General features: G+C 37.5%; 1 protein-coding gene across 5 annotated transcripts; it reads right to left on the bottom strand.

Annotated features, from left to right (window-relative positions):
- Positions 1-9035: 9035 nt before the first annotated feature.
- Positions 9036-17938, bottom strand: LOC122299625 (histidinol-phosphate aminotransferase, chloroplastic-like). 5 transcript variants are annotated; one of them, XM_043110017.1, is made up of 10 exons: positions 17804-17938; positions 17270-17533; positions 15962-16045; positions 15567-15721; positions 15298-15395; positions 14393-14501; positions 11992-12149; positions 10555-10697; positions 10280-10420; positions 9036-9369 (listed from the first exon to the last, which is right to left on the bottom strand). In XM_043110017.1, the coding sequence occupies exons 2-10, from the start codon at positions 17525-17527 to the stop codon at positions 9238-9240; spliced, it is 1278 nt and encodes a 425-aa protein (XP_042965951.1). In that variant the 5' UTR covers positions 17528-17533; positions 17804-17938; the 3' UTR covers positions 9036-9237. The 5 variants fall into 5 exon arrangements, with proteins under 5 accessions (XP_042965951.1, XP_042965948.1, XP_042965950.1 ...); XM_043110014.1 differs by having other exon boundaries at positions 17701-17849; XM_043110016.1 differs by having other exon boundaries at positions 17762-17824.
- Between the last annotated feature and the right edge of the window lie 752 nt (positions 17939-18690).

Genomic DNA, 18690 nt, shown 5'->3' on the forward strand with positions numbered 1-18690 from the left:
TATCATTTCTCTATAATTAATTTATATTCAAGTGAATAGTAAATGTTCATAACTCTATTTATTTAATTTTTTTTTCTAACACAAACTCGAGTTCAAGTTTATTATATAGTTACATTTTATTTTTACGAGTAGCTTATTTTAGTTTTCGAACGAGTTTGAGCTTGTTTATGAGTAATTTAATTTGGATAACATAAGTTAATTATATGATATCTTATAAATTTATCTACAAATTCAAATAAATATACTTTTACAAATTTAGATAAGAGACGTACAAAAAAATTAATTTTCTACGTGTTAGAGCATTCACATTGGTCTATGCATATGTATATGCAAAGTCATATTTGCATAATATGAGCCTAAATTCATCTACATTGGATTATACATTTTCAAATATTTGCATAACTATGAACAGTACCTTTACATGTTTAAAGATCTACTATTCACTCTCCAAAACATATTTTATTCATTCTTTTTCTCTCCTCCCACTCTCTTTCTACATATTTTACCTTTAAATATTTTACTACATATTTTACTCATTCACTCCCCAAAAAATATTTTACTTAAATATTTTACATATTTGAATATCAAATCCTATTAAAAAAAAAGCAAAAAAATAAAATAAAATGATAATATTTTATTATTATTTTGTCTCAAATTTGCATAAGCCAATGTGGAAATTTTGCTTGTGTGACAAATTGGATCTCCAAAAGATGTGATTTTGCATATGCATATGCCTAAACTAATGTGAATGCTCTTAGTATTGATACGTTAAAAATTATAAAATTTAAAATCCAAGATTTAAATTTCAAGAAAAATAATAAAATGTGTTGTATAAATACACATAGCACTAGTCATTTAGATAAACAAACTTTTTGTTTATGTAATTATCTTAAACTATATACATATATCAATGATTATATCCACAATGATTCAAACAATCTGTATGGTACTAAAGTCCTCTCCTTCTTCTGCTCTATGGGGCGAGGTTCATCTTTCCTATGGCAAATGACTGTCTCTTGGGCGTAAGCCTTAAGAGTCAAGTATGGAGGAAGAGTTAGAAAATTTATGGGAATATTTCAGTCTCACTAATCAAGAAAGGCAGGAGAAATTCTTAGAAAAATTGTGGGAAGGTTTCAGTCTCACTGATCGAGAGAGACAGGAAATTCTCCTTCCATCAGTGTTAGACGAGTCAATCACTAAAGGGAAGAATTGCCTGCTAGTGTTGATCATTGCTGATAAAGTTGTTAACAAATAAGCGTTCAGGACTACCCATGACAAAAATATGGAAAACATAGGGGTTGGTGCAATGTTGAGTACTGTGGACTCTGGTCCACATCGCTCGAGCGGAGGCATTGGCCGCTCGAGCGAAGTCAGGCAGAGTCGAACGCTCGACGTCAGCTCGACAATGAGCTCGAGCGGGAGGAGTTCGCTCGAGCGGAAGCATTGGCCGCTCGAGCGAAGTCAGGCAGAGTCAAACGCTCAACATCAGCTCGACAGTGAGCTCGAGCGGGACGAAGAAGGGAAGTTCGCTCGACACGCCGCTCGAGCGAACATACGATTTTAGGGAGTCCGCCATTTGAACTATATATGTGATTTTTGACTCTTATGTCTGGGTACTGTAGACACGAAAAACACTGTGGACGAACAGTGTTGAGATCCATCTTGTAGTGTGATATTCCTCAATAATAAAATCCTCTGCAGCACCCATGGACGTAGGCAATTTGCTGAACCACGTACATCTTGTGTCGTGTGTGATTGCGTGTGTGATTGTTTTTCTCGTTCGTTATTATCTCTCAATTCATTGTCATCGTTTTTCACAACAATTGGTATCAAGAGCCAGGGTTCGGGTCTGAGGAGAAACGATGGCTGGAGATGAATTGAAGGTATCGGGGATCGAGAAGTTTGATGGTACGGATTTTGGATACTGGAGGATGCAGATAGAGGACTACCTCTATGAGAAGAAAATTCATCTTCCACTATTGGGGCAACAACCGGAAAAGATGGATGATACTAGTTGGAACCTGTTGGATCGACAGGTTCTGGGGGTTATTCGATTAACCCTGTCGAGATCCGTTGCACACAACATCATCAAGGAAAAGACGACTGCGGATCTCATGGCGGCTTTGTCAGGTATGTATGAAAAGCCGTCAGTGAATAACAAGGTACATCTGATGAAAAAGTTATTCAATTTGAAAATGGCAGATGGTACGTCTGTTGCACAACATCTGAATGATTTTAATACTATCACAAATCAATTGTCGTCTGTTGAAATTGAATTTGATGATGAGATACGTGCACTGATACTATTGGCTTCATTGCCAAATAGTTGGGAAGCCATGAGAATGACTGTTAGTAATTCTGCTGGTAAAACTAAACTGAAATATGATGATATTCGTGATTTGATTTTGGCTGAGGAGGTGCGCAGGAAAGATTCAGGCGAGACCTCGGGTTTGAGTTCAGCCCTAAATGTTGATTCTCGAGATAGATCACATGACAGGAACTCAAACAGAGGAAGATCAAAATCAAAGTACAGGAGCAAGAGCAAGTCGAGGCCTGGTCAGCAGGCAACTTGCTGGAATTGTGGCAAAGCTGGCCACATAAAGAAAAACTGCAAAAACCCCAAGAAGACGGAGAATGATAGTGCTAATGTGGTAACTGAAGAAGTACAGGATGCACTATTGCTTGCAGTTCATAGTCCAGTTGATGACTGGATACTAGATTCAGGGGCTTCCTTCCATACATCTTCCCACCGAGAACTAATGCGGAATTATGTTGCAGGTGATTTTAGGAAGGTATATTTGGCTGATGGTGAGGCTTTGAACGTAGTGGGGATGGGAGACATTGACATTACACTCCCTGGCAAGAACAAATGGACCTTGCAAAAGGTCAGGCACATTCCTGAGTTGAAGAAGAACCTCATTTCTGTTGGGCAGCTTGATGAGTGTGGTCATTCAGTGGTGTTCTCAGATAGCACCTGGAAGGTCACAAAAGGGGCATTGGTACTAGCTCGGGGTAAGAAAACTGGTACACTATATATGACCACTGGTTTAATTGACACTATTGCTACTACGGTTGCAGAGAGCACAGCAGATTTGTGGCATTGTAGGCTTGGCCATATGAGTCAGAAGGGCATGACGGAACTTCTGTCTAGAGGCAAGCTACCAGAACTGAAGACAGTTGATCTCGGTATGTGTGAGAGTTGTGTTATGGGGAAACAAAAGAAGATCAGTTTCTTGAAAAGTGGCAGGACGCTAAAGACAGGAAGACTTGATCTTGTGCACACAGATGTGTGGGGTCCTTCCCCAGTTGCATCTCTTGGAGGTTCTCGCTACTATGTTACGTTCATTGATGACCATAGTAGGAAGGTATGGATTTCTTTTTTGAAACATAAATCTGAAGTATTTAATGTTTTCAAAATTTGGAAAGCCATGGTTGAGACAGAGACAGGCTTGAAACTGAAGTGTTTGAGGTCTGACAATGGTGGTAAGTATGTTGATGGCGGGTTCAAGGAGTATTGTGCGGCTCTGGGTATCAGAATGGAGAAGACCATTCCTGGGACACCACAGCAAAATGGAGTTGCTGAGCGTATGAACAGGACTATTAATGAGCGTGCTAGAAGCATGAGGTTGCACGCTGGACTACCACCCACTTTCTGGGCAGATGCAGTCAGCACTACCGTTTATTTGATAAACAGAGGGCCATCAGTTCCACTGGATTGTGGATTGCCTGAGGAGGTTTGGAGCGGGAAAGAGGTTAAGTTTTCTCACCTTAAAACCTTTAGTTGTCTTTCTTATGTGCTTGTTGATTCTGATGCTCATAGTAAGCTTGAGGCTAAGTCAAAGAAATGCTATTTCATTGGCTATGGAGACGAGGCATTTGGCTATCGTTTCTGGGATGATCAGGGTCGGAAAATCATAAGAAGCAGGAATGTGATTTTCAATTAGAAAATGATGTACAAGGATAAGTCGAGTACAGTTTCTGCAGTAGCTCCTCAAGAGTCCGAGTTTGTAGGATTGGATGACCTACCAGAGGTCACAGTGCAATGTAGAGATGTGAGTGGCAGGGAGAGTGGGTCCAGTGCACCCATTCCTATTATTCCGCAGGCAGTTTCAGAACCATCTACTCCTACAGTTGCAGTTCGCAGATCAGTTAGGACTATACGTCCTCCACAGCGTTTCTCACCTACTTTGAATTACATTTTGTTGACAGATGGTGGAGAACCGCAGAGTTATGAAGAAACCTTGCAAGATGAGAATTCTAGCAAGTGGGAGCTGGCCATGAAAGACGAGATGGATTCCCTGCTAGGGAATCAGACATGGGAGTTGACAGAACTTCCATCAGGGAAGAAGGCATTACACAACAAGTGGGTGTACCGGGTGAAAACTGAGCATGACGGCAGTAAGAGGTACAAGGCTAGACTTGTTGTAAAAGGCTTTCAACAAAAGCAGGGTATTGATTACTCTGAATCTTTTCTCCTGTGGTAAAGATCACAACTATCAGGATGGTACTGGCTATGGTTGCCACTGAAGATCTATTTCTTGAGTAGTTAGATGTGAAGACAGCTTTTCTTCATGGAGACCTTGAAGAAGACATCTACATGCACCAGCCTGAGGGGTTTGTGGTACAGGGAAAGGAAGGTTCAGTTTGCAGACTGAAGAAGAGCTTGTATGGCCTGAAGCAAGCTCCTAGACAGTGGTACAAGAAATTTGACAACTTCATGCACAGTGCAGGGTATATTAGATGTCAGGCAGATCACTGCTGCTATGTCAGGCATTTTGACAATTCTTACATTATTTTGTTGTTGTATGTGGATGACATGCTTATTGCAGGGGCTAGTATTGATGAGATCAATAATATGAAGAAGCAGATGTCAGAGCACTTTGCAATGAAGGATTTGGGAGTTGTAAAGCAAATCCTTGGCATGAGAATTGTCAGAGACAGAGTCAGAGGTACGTTGAGACTCTCACAGGCTAAGTATGTGAAAAAGGTACTCAGCAGATTCAATATGGACAAGGCCAAACCAGTTGGCACACCCTTGGGAAGTCACTTCAGACTCAGCAAGAATCAGTCACCAGAGTTAGAGGAGGAACAAGGTTACATGAGTAAGGTTCCTTACGCCTCAGCCATTGGTTCACTTATGTATGCTATGGTTTGCACAAGACCGGATATTGCCATGCAGTGGGAGTTGTGAGTAGATACATGAGTAACCCAGGAAAGCAACATTGGGAAGCAGTGAAGTGGATTTTGAGGTACCTAAAGGGTTCCTCAGAAACCTGTTTATGTTTCTCTGGAGAGAGATTGGAGGTGCAGGGCTATGTTGATGCTGATTGAGCTGGAGATATTGACAGCAGAAAGAGTACCACGGGCTTTGTTTATACACTTGGTGGTACTGCAGTGTCATGGGGTTCTAATCTACAGAAAACAGTTTCTTTGTCTACAACAGAAGCTGAGTATATTGCAGTGTCAGAGGCTGCAAAGGAGATGGTATGGCTACAAGGTTTCTTGGAAGAATTGGGTAAGAAGAATCAGAAAGGCACTCTCTACAGTGACAGTCAGAGTGCCATATTCCTTGCCAAGAATCCAGCATTCCATTCCAGGACCAAGCACATTCAGATCAGGTATCACTTCATACAATCATTGTTAGATGATGGACAGTTGTTACTTGAGAAGATTTGTGGAAGCAAGAACCCTGCTGATATGTTGACAAAGCGTGTTACGCTTGAGAAACTGAAGTTGGTCTTCTAGAATGAAGACAGGAGCAGTGAGTTGCAGAGGTGGAGGATATCATGTTTGAGGAAGACGGCGATACAGCGAGTGTACCAGTCTCCAAGTGGGAGAATTGTTGAGTACTGTGGAGTCTGGTCCACACCGCTCGAGCGGAGGCATTGGCCGCTCGAGCGAAGTCAGGCAGAGTCGAACGCTCGACGTCAGCTCGACAGTGAGCTCGAGAGGGAGGAGTTTGCTCGAGCGGAGGCATTGGCCGCTCGAGCGAAGTCAGGCAGAGTCGAACGCTCGACATCAGCTCGACAGTGAGCTCGAGCGGGACGCGGAAGGGAAGTTCGCTCGACACGCCGCTCAAGCGAACATACGATTTTAGGGATTCCGCCGTTTGAACTATATATGTGATTTTTGACTCTTATGTCTGGGTACTGTAGACACGAAAAACATTGTGGACGAACAGTGTTGAGATCCATCTTGTAGTGTGATATTCCTCAATAATAAAATCCTCTGCAATTCCCGTGGACGTAGGCAATTTGCCGAACCACGTACATCTTGTGTCGTGTGTGATTGCGTGTGTGATTGTTTTTCTCGTTCGTTATTATCTCTCAATTCATTGTCATCGTTTTTCACAACATTCATAGAAGTTGATGAAAATCGATGGATGTTAGAATTTCAGAATGAGCAAAACAAGGAGAGAGTGCTGATAGGAAGACCTTAGTCTTTTGATAGGATGCTTGTTTGCCTCACAGAACTTGACGGTAATATGCCCCCTAAAGATATTCCTTTCTCAAAGGAAAATTTCTGGTTTCAGACTCATAATATGCCGCTGGCAAGCATGCCAAAAGAGATAGGGGTTCAATTAGGATCTGGTGTTGGAAAAATAATGGAAGTCGAGGTGGACGACAAAGGCCTCGAGTGGGGGAAATATTTACGAATAAGAATAGATATCTGATAGTTGATAAGAAGAAATTGTGGGTGCCATTCAAGTATGAATACCTTTCAAATTTTTATTTTTTGTGGTGTTATCAAACACACTAAGAAGGTATGTTCTATGAGGAATCAAGCTATAAGTCTGCGAATGAGATGCAATCCAAGTATGCGCCATGACTTCGTGCAAATGCTGCAAAATCCAGTTGCGCTGCAGTCAGGAAGTATGGTGTAGAAATTGAACAGCAACCTCAGTTTAATCAGAATCTATGGCACTCCGGTGAGGAACCCAGCAAGGAAAGTGGTAGAGAAAATATTCTCTCAAACCCAATCAAAAAAGGAAATCTCTGAATTGCAGAAAAATCAGAAGCTATTAGGAAAGGCCAATAATATTAGACACCTTTCAAATTCAAAAAAAGAGGGCGGTGACTTGGTGGTACCTATGCAAATCAATGTTGATGCTGATAGTTATGGTATAAAATCTAATAAGAGCCTAGTTTCATATTTCTTATTGAAACCAAGTGTAATAGAGCCAAGGTGGAGAAGGTAAGGAATATGTTAGGTTTTGAGCACAGTTTTATGTTGGAGAGTAGAGGCTTCAGTGGAGGACTTGCATTCTTGTGGAAATATAATATGAATGTCAAATTAGAATCCTATACCCAATTCCACATCTCCTTAAAAGTGACTCATCATGATAAGGATGGGACTGGATTCTAACTGGGTTACATGGAAATCCCCTGCTTCAAAGAGAAATAGCAGTTGGGAACTTCGGAGAACTATTAAACCAGAAGATGATATGATATGGATCTGCATGGGGGACTTTAATCAAATACTGCATCTAAATGAAAAGGTTGGGGGTAGTTGTGAGGCCAAATGGTCAAATGGAAGGATTTAGTTAGCAATTGAGGATTATGGATTAAGTAACATGGGATTCTTAGGAGACAAGTATACATGAAACAATAATGGGGAAGGTAAATCTTTCATCAAAGAGAGAATAGATAGAGCTTTTGGCAATTCAGTGAGGTATGGCATGTTTGCTTCGATAACTATAAAAACCCTGGTAGCCCAAAATTCAGATCATTGTCCACTCCTTATCACAATTGAGCTTAGCATGCAAGTTGAAAACAGAAGTGGAAGACCATTCAAATATAAAGCTAAATGGGCCCAAAGAAAGCAATGTCATATGTTAGTCAAGGAAGAATGGGTGAAAAGCGAAGCTTGGTTTGGTTACTCTATTTTTAAGAGGATGAAGGTTGAGCCTATAGTGACAAGTTTTTTTTATTTCTTCCTCTCTCTCTTTAAGTAATGGGTGTTCTAGGTCTTCTACATCAGTGGCATTATTGGCCTTAAGTATTTTTTTTTTTTTTTTTTTTTTACACACCTTGTATTAATCTTCCTCAGCTGGGCTAGGGGAGTAGTAGAGAGAGTATACAAATATACAAGTATCAGTAGAATAAGAAAAATGCATTCTTCATTATTAATACGTTTGCTCACGGTAATTGTGGTCTCTTGGGAGAAACCGATGCCTGAATCAAAGATGTACTTGCTAGTAATAGTACATTTGAGAATTCTTATTTTAATGTATTTTTCATTATTTTTGCAACTCACTATCGTATGTAAGGTTGCATAATCTTTCTCATGCCTTATATCAGTTTTCGACACACAATGACTTGCTATAGATTTGTTTTATTCTTTTTGATGTTTACATTACTAATTTAGTGACTTGGAAGTAGTATAGTTTTCAGTTTAAAATCTTGATTCTAAAAAACTATCTTACTTTTTCTTATCAAGATAATTTCATAAATGAAGAAAAGAGAACACAATAGAAGGGATGAGGCCTCTACAAACACCATAAAAACAACACACACAGCATAGAAATAAAAACAACAAATAGGAAAATGGCATTAAATATTGATATGATCTCAGAGAAGACCGAATCCATTGGTTGGATTGTTTTTTGATACGTATCTTCCGGGAGGACCACTACAGAAAGATAATCAAGTATACTTTGTAATATATTCTTTTAAAAGTTTTATACGTTATATTCCTAAATTTTTGTATTTTTCTTGAATATGGCAGATGACATGATGATTTCTTGGCTCCCATAACTGCCCTTTAGTAACTGTAACGGTTTATGGAACAACCTTTATCCTTCAAACAGAAACCTTCGGGGCGTCAAAAGCAACTTCTTAAAAATCAATGAACATTTAGCCTAAAATGAATCTATATTAAAATTAGAAGTTAAATAAAATATTAATATAATATTTTTTTATTTTGAGATTTGAAAAAGTTGAATTATTTATTTTATTTTATGTAGAAATTTGAAAATTTTGTAATAATGAGATAAGATATGATGAGTTGAAGACACTTGTGAAAACAAACGAGAATTGTTAAAACATCAATGTATATCATCCACTTTTTACCAAAAAGAAATTTTCGATATAAATATCATTTACTTTCCAAAACAATGTAAATATCACGGTTTGGGGAAGCTTTATTTGTATATAGTACAATTTCAAACTTTACTTGATCGGATTTTGCTCCCTAAAATGAATGCAGGGAATGCCCCCTGCACAGTTTGTTACAGGACTAGGAGAGGAGTCTCAGGCACTTCATCAAGGCATCTGTGTGCTCAGGCTTCCCAACAGATACGCGAACATAACCCTTTAATTCTTTTTTGTTGTAGTGACGGATCATTACACCCATTTTTGCAAGGTCCTCCTGTGATAAGATTATCAGAATATTTCCTTTTTCCTTGTCACTACAATATCTTCCAAAGCAAACGAAACAGCAATAGACAGTATAAATTCTTCGAAAGAAAAAGAAAAAAGAAAAAGAGAAACTATGTTCATGAACCACCCAACAAGAGAACTGCAAGCCGGTCGTCCGAATCACAACTCAAAATGACATGATACGAGGCCTAGTGAGACCAAATCTGATTACAGTAGTTAAACACTGGTAAGAGTGATTGTTACATCTAGGCACACAAGGGCGTCAAAACTTATCTAATAATTGTGCACAGCTAAAAGAACAGAATATCATTGTCTCCATCTTAGTCCATCATCCTAGGTGGCTCATATGAATCATAATTTTGAGTAGAAAGTTCATCCTAAATTCTTTTGCAACCTTCTTTTTTTTTTCTTTTTTTTTTTTATGTCAAGAAATCTCTCCAAGGCAAGGCCCCCTTCGGACCCACCCCTACAGAGCAAACACAGGTCCCGTGCACTACACCCTCGGAAGTTTTCCCTATACGAAACTGGTTAAATCGCTAACTTTTCACTATGAGTGTGGCCCCAAATGATTGTTTGCACCCATGAAGTATTGAACCTTGGACCTTGAAGGGAGTGAGACCCCAAGACTAAGGCCTTCACCACTTGGGCCAACTTCTTGGGGTTTCTTTTGCAACCTAATTAGTAACATGAAGCAACCGATGCAAAATTGCCCTATGACAAATTTAAAAAGGAGAGCAGTTTTCTCGACAACCAAACCAGATAATTCAATCTAAAATTTAATAGAAGACCAAGAGCAACATACGAAGACAGATAAGTCACACACATGCATGCATATCTGATCATGCCAACCAAAACCTTTTAACATGGTCAAGTATGATATAGGTGAGAAAAGTACACACCTTTAGCTTCTTAGCATCCACTCCAGATGCAACCTCACAAAGAATGAAATTAGAATAGCTTGGATACGGATTGAGAAATGACACTTCCTTAAGAAAATTATAAAGCCTCTCCCTTTCTTGTACCAAAGCATCCTTCACTTTCTGGTAGAGATTGCTAATTCATATTAGATAAAGCATTGAATGATATATTGGTACTAATTTCTACTTCATAACGGATAATAACTCATAATATATATTATATGGACACACAATACCAACAAGACAAGAGAATTAACCTCAAGATATGTGGGATTCTGCAAAGCTGCGCAAGCAGAAACTTCAGCAGCAACTGAAACATTGTAAGGTTGCTTTGCCCTCCACAGATACTCAATAATACTCAAAGGAAATGCACCATATCCCACTCGAAGTCCAGCTAAACCTGCACCAGTTTTTCATTAGCAATTAAGGTTTAGAGCATTTCGCATAAAGGAAAAAAGGAAAAACATTCTGAAAGGGAACATAAAATTAATACCAGAAATTTTTTTTTTTTGATAAGTAAAAATTAATACCAGAAATTAATCATGGGATATAAAACATCTGTGGATAAAAAAAGTATACGCATGTAGAAAAGCATACATAAGTCTAGACAGTTAAAATCATTATCAACTAAAATTGCATGCGTAAAAAATGTTAGGGATAAAACCCACTCATAACTACACTACACTCGCCCATTAATGGACGAACAGATACGTGAGTTAAGAAAATCTAGCCATCTGGGGATATGTAGCAGGGTAATAAGATTCAAAATGTACATTCTAGCAGAATATTCTTTTTAATAAGAAACTCTACTGTTTATCTCAAAGCCATTAGCTCACCGTATAATGAATTTGGAGAACTCCCCCAAAACCCTTTGAATGATTCTTTCAAAACCCATCCCCGAAGGTCCCATTGACCTTGTTGGAGCACCAATCCCCTTATGAACTACTGTATTTCATTCCTATAACCCCCTTGTGTACTTCCTGTGTGCTTGGGCTATGCCTTTTACATTTTTTAATCAAATCTTTGATCACTTATCAGGAGAAAAAAAATTTATATCACCTTCCTGCAAAGCCTCTCTGTCATTGATATAGTTCCAAAACCATTTTCCTAATAAAGCAGGATCAAAAGGAATCCTTATAAACAAAATAAAAAAAGAATCATTCACCAAATCCCCAAACCAGTTCAGTAAATGAAATTTTTCTTGGACCAGTTCAGTAAATGAAATTTTTACTCCACCACATCATCCCATAGAAAATCCCTTTGTAATCATGATAAGCTTTCTTTCTATCTATGGAACCACGCATACTCACACGAATCTTGTGTGCAACAATAAAGCTTCCCTTCTTCAACATTTGCTCTGGGTTATAAAAAGCCCTAACATAGTTATTTGAAAAGATTGTTTTCAAAAACTCGCTGGCTACTGGAACACAAGGTTACCTTAATAACACTTGGAAACTGCAAAAATGAGATACATCTCATGTTGACCAATGTAATAAAATTTTAAGGACTTATGGCATCAATTTTGTGGCTAAATAATTTGAGTTGTTACCCTAATTCTCTCTCTCTCTAAAATAAGTTTCTCCTCTAATTTTATTCTAACTTCCTCTCTTATTAGCAATTAACAACCACATAGTATGAGATGCAAGTTCCCAAGTAATTAACTCCAATGAAAAGTCAGTACAATTTACACATACCAGCTCTTTTGCTAAATGTCCGAAGTACAATTAAATTCTCATGCTTCTTCACCCATTTCATCCTTGATTCCATTCCTGAAAACTCGATGTATGCTTCATCTAGCACCACCAATATGGGAAGCTCAAGGATTTTCATAAGAACTTCATCATCAATGATACTGCATACGGTAGGTAGTGTGGAATTCAACATGAATAGAAAATAATGCTTAAGTTCAAACATTTTACAAATAGTGTGCAGACTCATCATATCAATTTTTTTTATAAGTAAAATAAAATTTTATTGAAAACAAGAGAACAGGCATTGCCGAAGTACACGGAGAATGTGAAAGAGACATATTAAAAGCTAGGCACTAGCAAAAGATATAAGAAAGTTATGAATAGTAGATCCATTGAGTACAATGACAGAAGCCCAAAGGAATAAGGTATGAAAAAAGAAACTTCTAAGCTCATTAAAAGAACACTCCCTATCCTCAAAGCTTCAATCATTCCTTTCAAGCCAACTGCACCACATGTATAGGGGTATCATTTTCCATATAGCAGCAAAATGTAGGTTGCCTAGAAGTCCTTTCCAACAAGCAAAAAGATACACCACCCACGTAGGCATCACCTATGCAAGTCCAGTCCTGCTGAAAATCTCGTCCCATAGCCACCTTGCCACGTCACAGTGAAGTAATAAATGATTCACAGATCAACACTTTTCTTGATCGTATAGCACCACTCCTTAACAATTAATCCACGCTTTCTCAAGTTGTCCATGGTCAAGAACTTCCCAAGAGCAAGAGATGCTGTCCAACCAAAAAAAAAAACAACCTTTTAAGGCACTTTACTCCTACAAATGCACTTCCAAGGAAAAGAAGTCTGGCCCTGACAAGGCAGAGCTTTGCACAATGATCGAACAGTAAACTTCTTGTTCCTGATCTGTGTCCATAACATCCTGTCCACCTCAACACTACCAAAGGTCAAAGCATATAGCAAGCTGAAAAAGTTGGAAATAGCTCCAATTTCCCAATCCTACGCTGCTATAATAAAATGAACATTCCATTGCGAAAAGCCATTAAAGCTGTCCAAAAGATCCAACACCAAGGCCTCCTAATCAAGATCAATTCCGAATAGGGAAGGGAACACGGTGTTGAGGGCGGAATCAACAAACATCATTCCAAAATATAACCCCTGATCCCTCACCAACAGCAAATCTAACATGACCAGCAAAAACATCTCACTTATTCCTAATATTTTTCCACAAACCCACTCTGCCCCCCAGTTCATCAGAACACCGAGCCCTCCAAAGTGATCAAACTTGTTTTTTTATAGGTAATCAAGAAGTTTTATTCATAGAAATAAGCTAAGCCCAAGTACACGGGAGTATACATGAGAATCACCTAGTTAGAGTTTAGAATCGAAAGGAGAAAATTATGGACATTTAGCCCATTGCTCTCTCACGATTTTCGAAGCTTCTATCATTTCTCTCCTGCCAAATACACCAGCACATATGAGAACCATTCTCAAGATGGCTGCCACTTTTGAGTTACCTTGAAGACCTCTCCAGCTTGCAAGGAAGTCCACCAGTCTAAGAAGCATGACCCATGACAATCCAATTCTTGCGAAAGAATCATCCCACATGGTCCTAGCCACCTCGCAATGAAAAAGCAAATGATCTACTGATTCACCATTCTTCTTACACATACAACACCAGTCCAACATCATTCACCGGCATTCCTTAAATTATCTGTGGTGAAGATCTTGTCCAACAGAAAAAAGCTGGTTTTGAAGGAGTTTTTGTCTACCATATACTCTTCCATGGGAACATGGTCATTCTAGGGCTCGTTAAAACTTGGTAAAATCTAACAGTGAATGACCACACTAGTCTAATGATAGTGCCCAAATCCTTTAAACTCAAAAAGGAAACCTCTATTAACCTCTTTCCCCAGCCATCCATGCCCTTAGGTGTTCTACAATCAGGCCCTCTCTACAACTCATCCAAGAGGTAAATAATAGAAGACGCCTTAAATTCAATTCAAGCACCTACACAATGCCAGCATCTTTGGTTAATATCCCTAGAGAGAGCTGACGAATGATTTATCCTACCTTAAATAGACATGCTTACAAAATGTACTATATTAACCGATAAGTTTATAGCTAGCTCTTCTAACCATATGCACCTTCCCACGCTATAAACAGCTCTTAAATGGATCAAAGTCTAAGCTCAGGCCTAGATTAGAAGAAAGATACTAATAATTTAACATTAAAAAAAATATGTGCCTTCTAGAAGTGATCCTTCTCTCGAATGTGTTAGACTATTCACTATTGGACAGTACAGTAATGACATGTCAGAGACCTCAAGTCTATCATGTAAAGGAATTATGCCAACAAGACACACAGAAAAGAAACAACTGACATCTACCTCCCATCTGGATTATTTGGAGAAGTTAAAAATATGCATTTGGGCTTCTCCCTCTCAATAACATCCGTTATTTGTTCTACATTCAAGCTAAAGTCTGCCTTCCTTGGAACTGCAGAATAACAAAATTGTATAAGGTTATGTACATATAAAGTGACCTACAAATGAAAAGCAAAGTAGGTTCAGGAATGACACAAATTGGGCAGGTCTGGGTAACCAAGATTCTGAAAAGATTTGAGAATTCATGAAAAAAAATTGAGATGTGTTTTTTATTTTGTATTGTTAATTTGGATAGAAAAAATGAGTCGTTGCTAGGATAAATTTTTTGAGATACATTTTGTATCCTGAAAGTGGGTAGATAGATTTAAAAAGTTTTTTGGATAGAATTTGTGAAGTGCATTTTTTCTTTTTCTTTTTTTAGTTTTTGCAAAGTTTCTCTTGGCTTTTGTGTTATTTTGTTTTTCAGAAACCTAGGCAAAAGAACAGATGACTGTTTTATTGAGAAATAAAATAAAAAAAAAATCAGATTTAAAAGATGTTTGGATTGGAGTTGAAAATTTTTTGAAAAGATCTTTATAAACAAGTTAATCTAAGCATGCCCTTAGGAACCCAATATTGGTGATTTAGGTTCGGTTTGGCCACTGAGAATTTTGAGTTTTAAGATGAAATATTTTAATATTATTATTGTTTTGGGATTTGAAAAAGTTAAGAAAAAGTTGAATTATTTATTATATTTTGTATGGAGATTTGGGAAAATTGTAATGATGAGATGAGAATTTTGAGTTTGAGATGAGAATTTTTAATAGCCAAACCGAACCTAACCCAAGAAGATACATTAATGAAAGAGAGAATTAGAAACTGCAATCACTGTAGAAGAAAGTAAAAGAAACTAGAATGCTTATATGTACCTTTGATTACAAGTGCACCATTAACTGCAGCATCGAATTCATACATTGTAAAGGTCGGAGGGCAGTCCACAATCTTGTCACCCGGATCAAGCACACATCTGCAGCATATGTCAAACATAAACAAAATCCATATAATATTAGGAACTGTTTACTGCTGAAGTTAGGGAGATTGATGCTAAAAAGCACATGTAAATTTGCAAGCATACAATTTTTTTATCAGAATCAAAATATTAGCAAACATATATAAAAATTAAGATTCCATTCCTAACCGCATAATCAAATCAATGAGTTCATCCGCACCACATCCAGCAAGAATATAATCAGATTCAAGTCCTGAATCTTTGGCAAGGGCAGCACGCAGGTGACGGCTTTCAGGGTCTGGATAGACATATGGGAACTTCATCGAGCCTAAAGCTTCAAAAACCTATAAACAATCTGAATTTCTAGTTAGGATAGTAAGGGGTATTAATGGTAAGAATGGTGCCTACAATAAACACCGACTCTTCTTCGACCTCAAATCTTTTAAACACACTATAAATATTTCTGTAACCTAAAGTTCTTCGTCCGAGAGGAAAAGCAGGGAGGTTTAAAATCCTTAACAAAACCAAAAAATATTGGGTTTTAGTTATACTACAAAGAAAGTATAATGGCATCCATGACTTGCCTCTGGGGGAGGACCATAAGGGTTTTCATTTGCATCTAATTTGACGATATCCTCAGGCTTCCTTCCAAGACGGGATGACAATACCTGCACCAAAGAACTCCATTAATTTCGCCAAAAAAAATATAAAGAACTCCATTAATTTGCTGGATATCAAACAACTAATTAACATGGATTTCCACTCAGAGTTGTAACTGGGTTCCATTAACCACAAAACTAAAAGTGATGAACATCACGTTTAATTTGAAAAATCATTCACAGAACTCATCAACCCAATCCCAAAGTGAAATAAGCGAATTTTATTTCATTTTTTCCTTCAGTTATTGACAGTAAACAAATAGATAACTAAACTGAGTGACCATGTCAAAAGTGAAAAAGGAGCGCTGCCATAGTCAACTGTAGGCAGTTGCCGAAACACGTTACAAGATACTTTATGACGTTGGAGCATCCAGTCAACCCATATGATGGTCAATAATCACCAAAGGTTCTTTACTACACAGGGCCAATACATTTTGAAATTGAGAAATTTCTACCCAAGCGGATGCTATCCAAGGACATTTAGCCAATCTGGGTTTGCAAATTATCATAGATTATTCATTCATATAATGGAAAGAATTAGGGGACGAAGGGTCCAATGGGTGGCTTAGGAAAGCATCTTAGTTAGCATAGCATTCATTTCTGCCGTGTGGACACATTGTAGGTGGCCTTCATTGGTAGGGCTGCCGCTAACATCACTTTATTGGTTAGTTATTTGATCCAATAAGATGCACAATTAAGGCATGAAATGGTAGAAAACCGAAGTCCTCTAACATTCATCCTCCCTATCTCTACAGACACGGGGTATATATACACACAAAGAAGATCATCAAAGGAGGTAGCGATTTTATAACAAGATTTTGGGAAATAACACTATTTATCCATTTTGGAATTCAATAATTAACATGATTTTACACATAAGAAGCAAGTGATGGAGCTTTCAGCAAATAGATAATGAACTATCAGCCTAGCGCATTCAAACTAAACATCATATGATCATAGAGTAAAAGTAAATCCACAGAAAAACCAACGGTAATAAATTTACTTGATAGGAACACGAATCGAAGCGATACTTGAACTTGATCTAATCTGAAGATGCTGGAAAATTAAACCAGAAAAAATAGGTAGCAAGCTACTAAGACAGGATCCGAAATAGTCAGTCTTTAACACAAGCAGCAACAAAATGGGCAAAACAGCAGATAAAAAAAAAAAAACAAAAACAAACACAAATGTGTTATGCACCACAAAAGGGAAGAAAGGGTCCAATTAAACTACCTCAAAAGGCAAAATGGGCTGATAGGGCGATAATTTCCTCAAATGGGTTCGAATGAAGGAATCGCCTGTTAAGCGTTGTTGACCCTCATTGACATGTTCCACCGAAGGAACAGTGGAGGCCATAGCAAGGACCCGCCTCCGGTTTCCTTCGGTCGAATAACTCGGTCTGTGCGATTGAGGCGCCACAATCTGTTGAGAGCTGGTGCTTGACTTAATCAAGCAGGCAAAGGAGGCGTTGTAGATATCAATGACGCCCATGAATCTCTGCATATTTGAAACCCAATCAAATCAGAAAAGAGAAAAAAAAAATGAAAATTAAAAAGAATGGGCTTCAGGAATAGAGACTGAAATACAGAGAAATGGTTTGTTTTGACCAGAGAGAACGTAAAAGAGCAGAGTCGATGACTAGAGGAAGGGGTACGATGGCATACAGTTGGAGAAGAGCGATGAACGAATATGAAAAATTGGAGGGAGAGAAAGAAAAGGAAAAACCTCCTAAACCCTAACGACAGAAGTCACAAAATGTCAACGTACCGACAAAACCAGATACTGCTGTCTTATTTCTTTTCCAAATAAATTTTGGATAAAAAGTGAAATGCTTAGAGTGCTAATTGGGATTTGGGATGACAATTTCGGTTCGAACCAGAAAAATCGACCGGATCGGATCAAATTTTGGTGTCGGCGGTTTCAGTCCATAATGTGTGAAACTCATTATGGTCTATAAGTTCGTAAGTTTTGGATCGGACTAAATCGAAATGGATCGATTGAAATATATATTCTTTAAAAATATTTGTTAACAATATAAGATATTATTTTATATAATAATTTTATAAGTTAATTATGTAATTTTTATCTAATATATTATATTATCTAATCTATTATACTCTACTATTTAATCCTAATTAAAGTAATTAGGTAATTTTTTAAAAAATACTTAAGGTGCAAATAAGTTTGAATAATCTATTTACAATTAGATTATTTGATATTAATTAACCATATATAAAATGTAGGATATTATTAATAATTATGAATACTAAAGAGTAAAGTCTAAATTAATATATAGTAACTATCAATATCATAAATATAATTATAGTTATTTTTTCAATAAATTAGTTACATAATTCATATTAATAATTCACTTAATTTTGTTTTTAGTAATTTAAATAATTTTTTAATTAATTTATTTGCTAAAAAAAATAAACAAAATAATTAGACCGAACCGATAGCTAACAGTTTGGTCCAATTCATTAGGGGTAATTGGTTCGGTCCGATCTGAAAAAATGATTAACCGAAAGTTTCGATCCATCATACCCTTAGATCAGACCGGGCTGATTTACATTCCTAATAGTTGAGACGGCATAAAATTTAAAATAACAAACAATTTAAAAATGGTAATGAATAATGAGTCTCGTACACTAATT

The sequence above is a fragment of the Carya illinoinensis genome, chromosome 16 (assembly GCF_018687715.1).
Source record: "Carya illinoinensis cultivar Pawnee chromosome 16, C.illinoinensisPawnee_v1, whole genome shotgun sequence".
In the NCBI taxonomy this organism is placed as follows: Eukaryota; Viridiplantae; Streptophyta; class Magnoliopsida; order Fagales; family Juglandaceae; genus Carya; species Carya illinoinensis.

Bases quoted from the DNA above. Each gene is read 5' to 3' on its own strand.
- LOC122299625 (XM_043110017.1), bottom strand. From the start codon at position 17,527: ATGGGCGTCATTGATATCTACAACGCCTCCTTTGCCTGCTTGATTAAG. The intron at 10,698-11,991 runs GTATGTGTAAAT...AAACTGGTGCAG, and splicing joins GACATTTAGCAAAAGAGCTG to GTTTAGCTGGACTTCGAGTG. The intron at 10,421-10,554 runs GTTAATTCTCTT...AATCTCTACCAG, and splicing joins AGAATCCCACATATCTTGAG to AAAGTGAAGGATGCTTTGGT.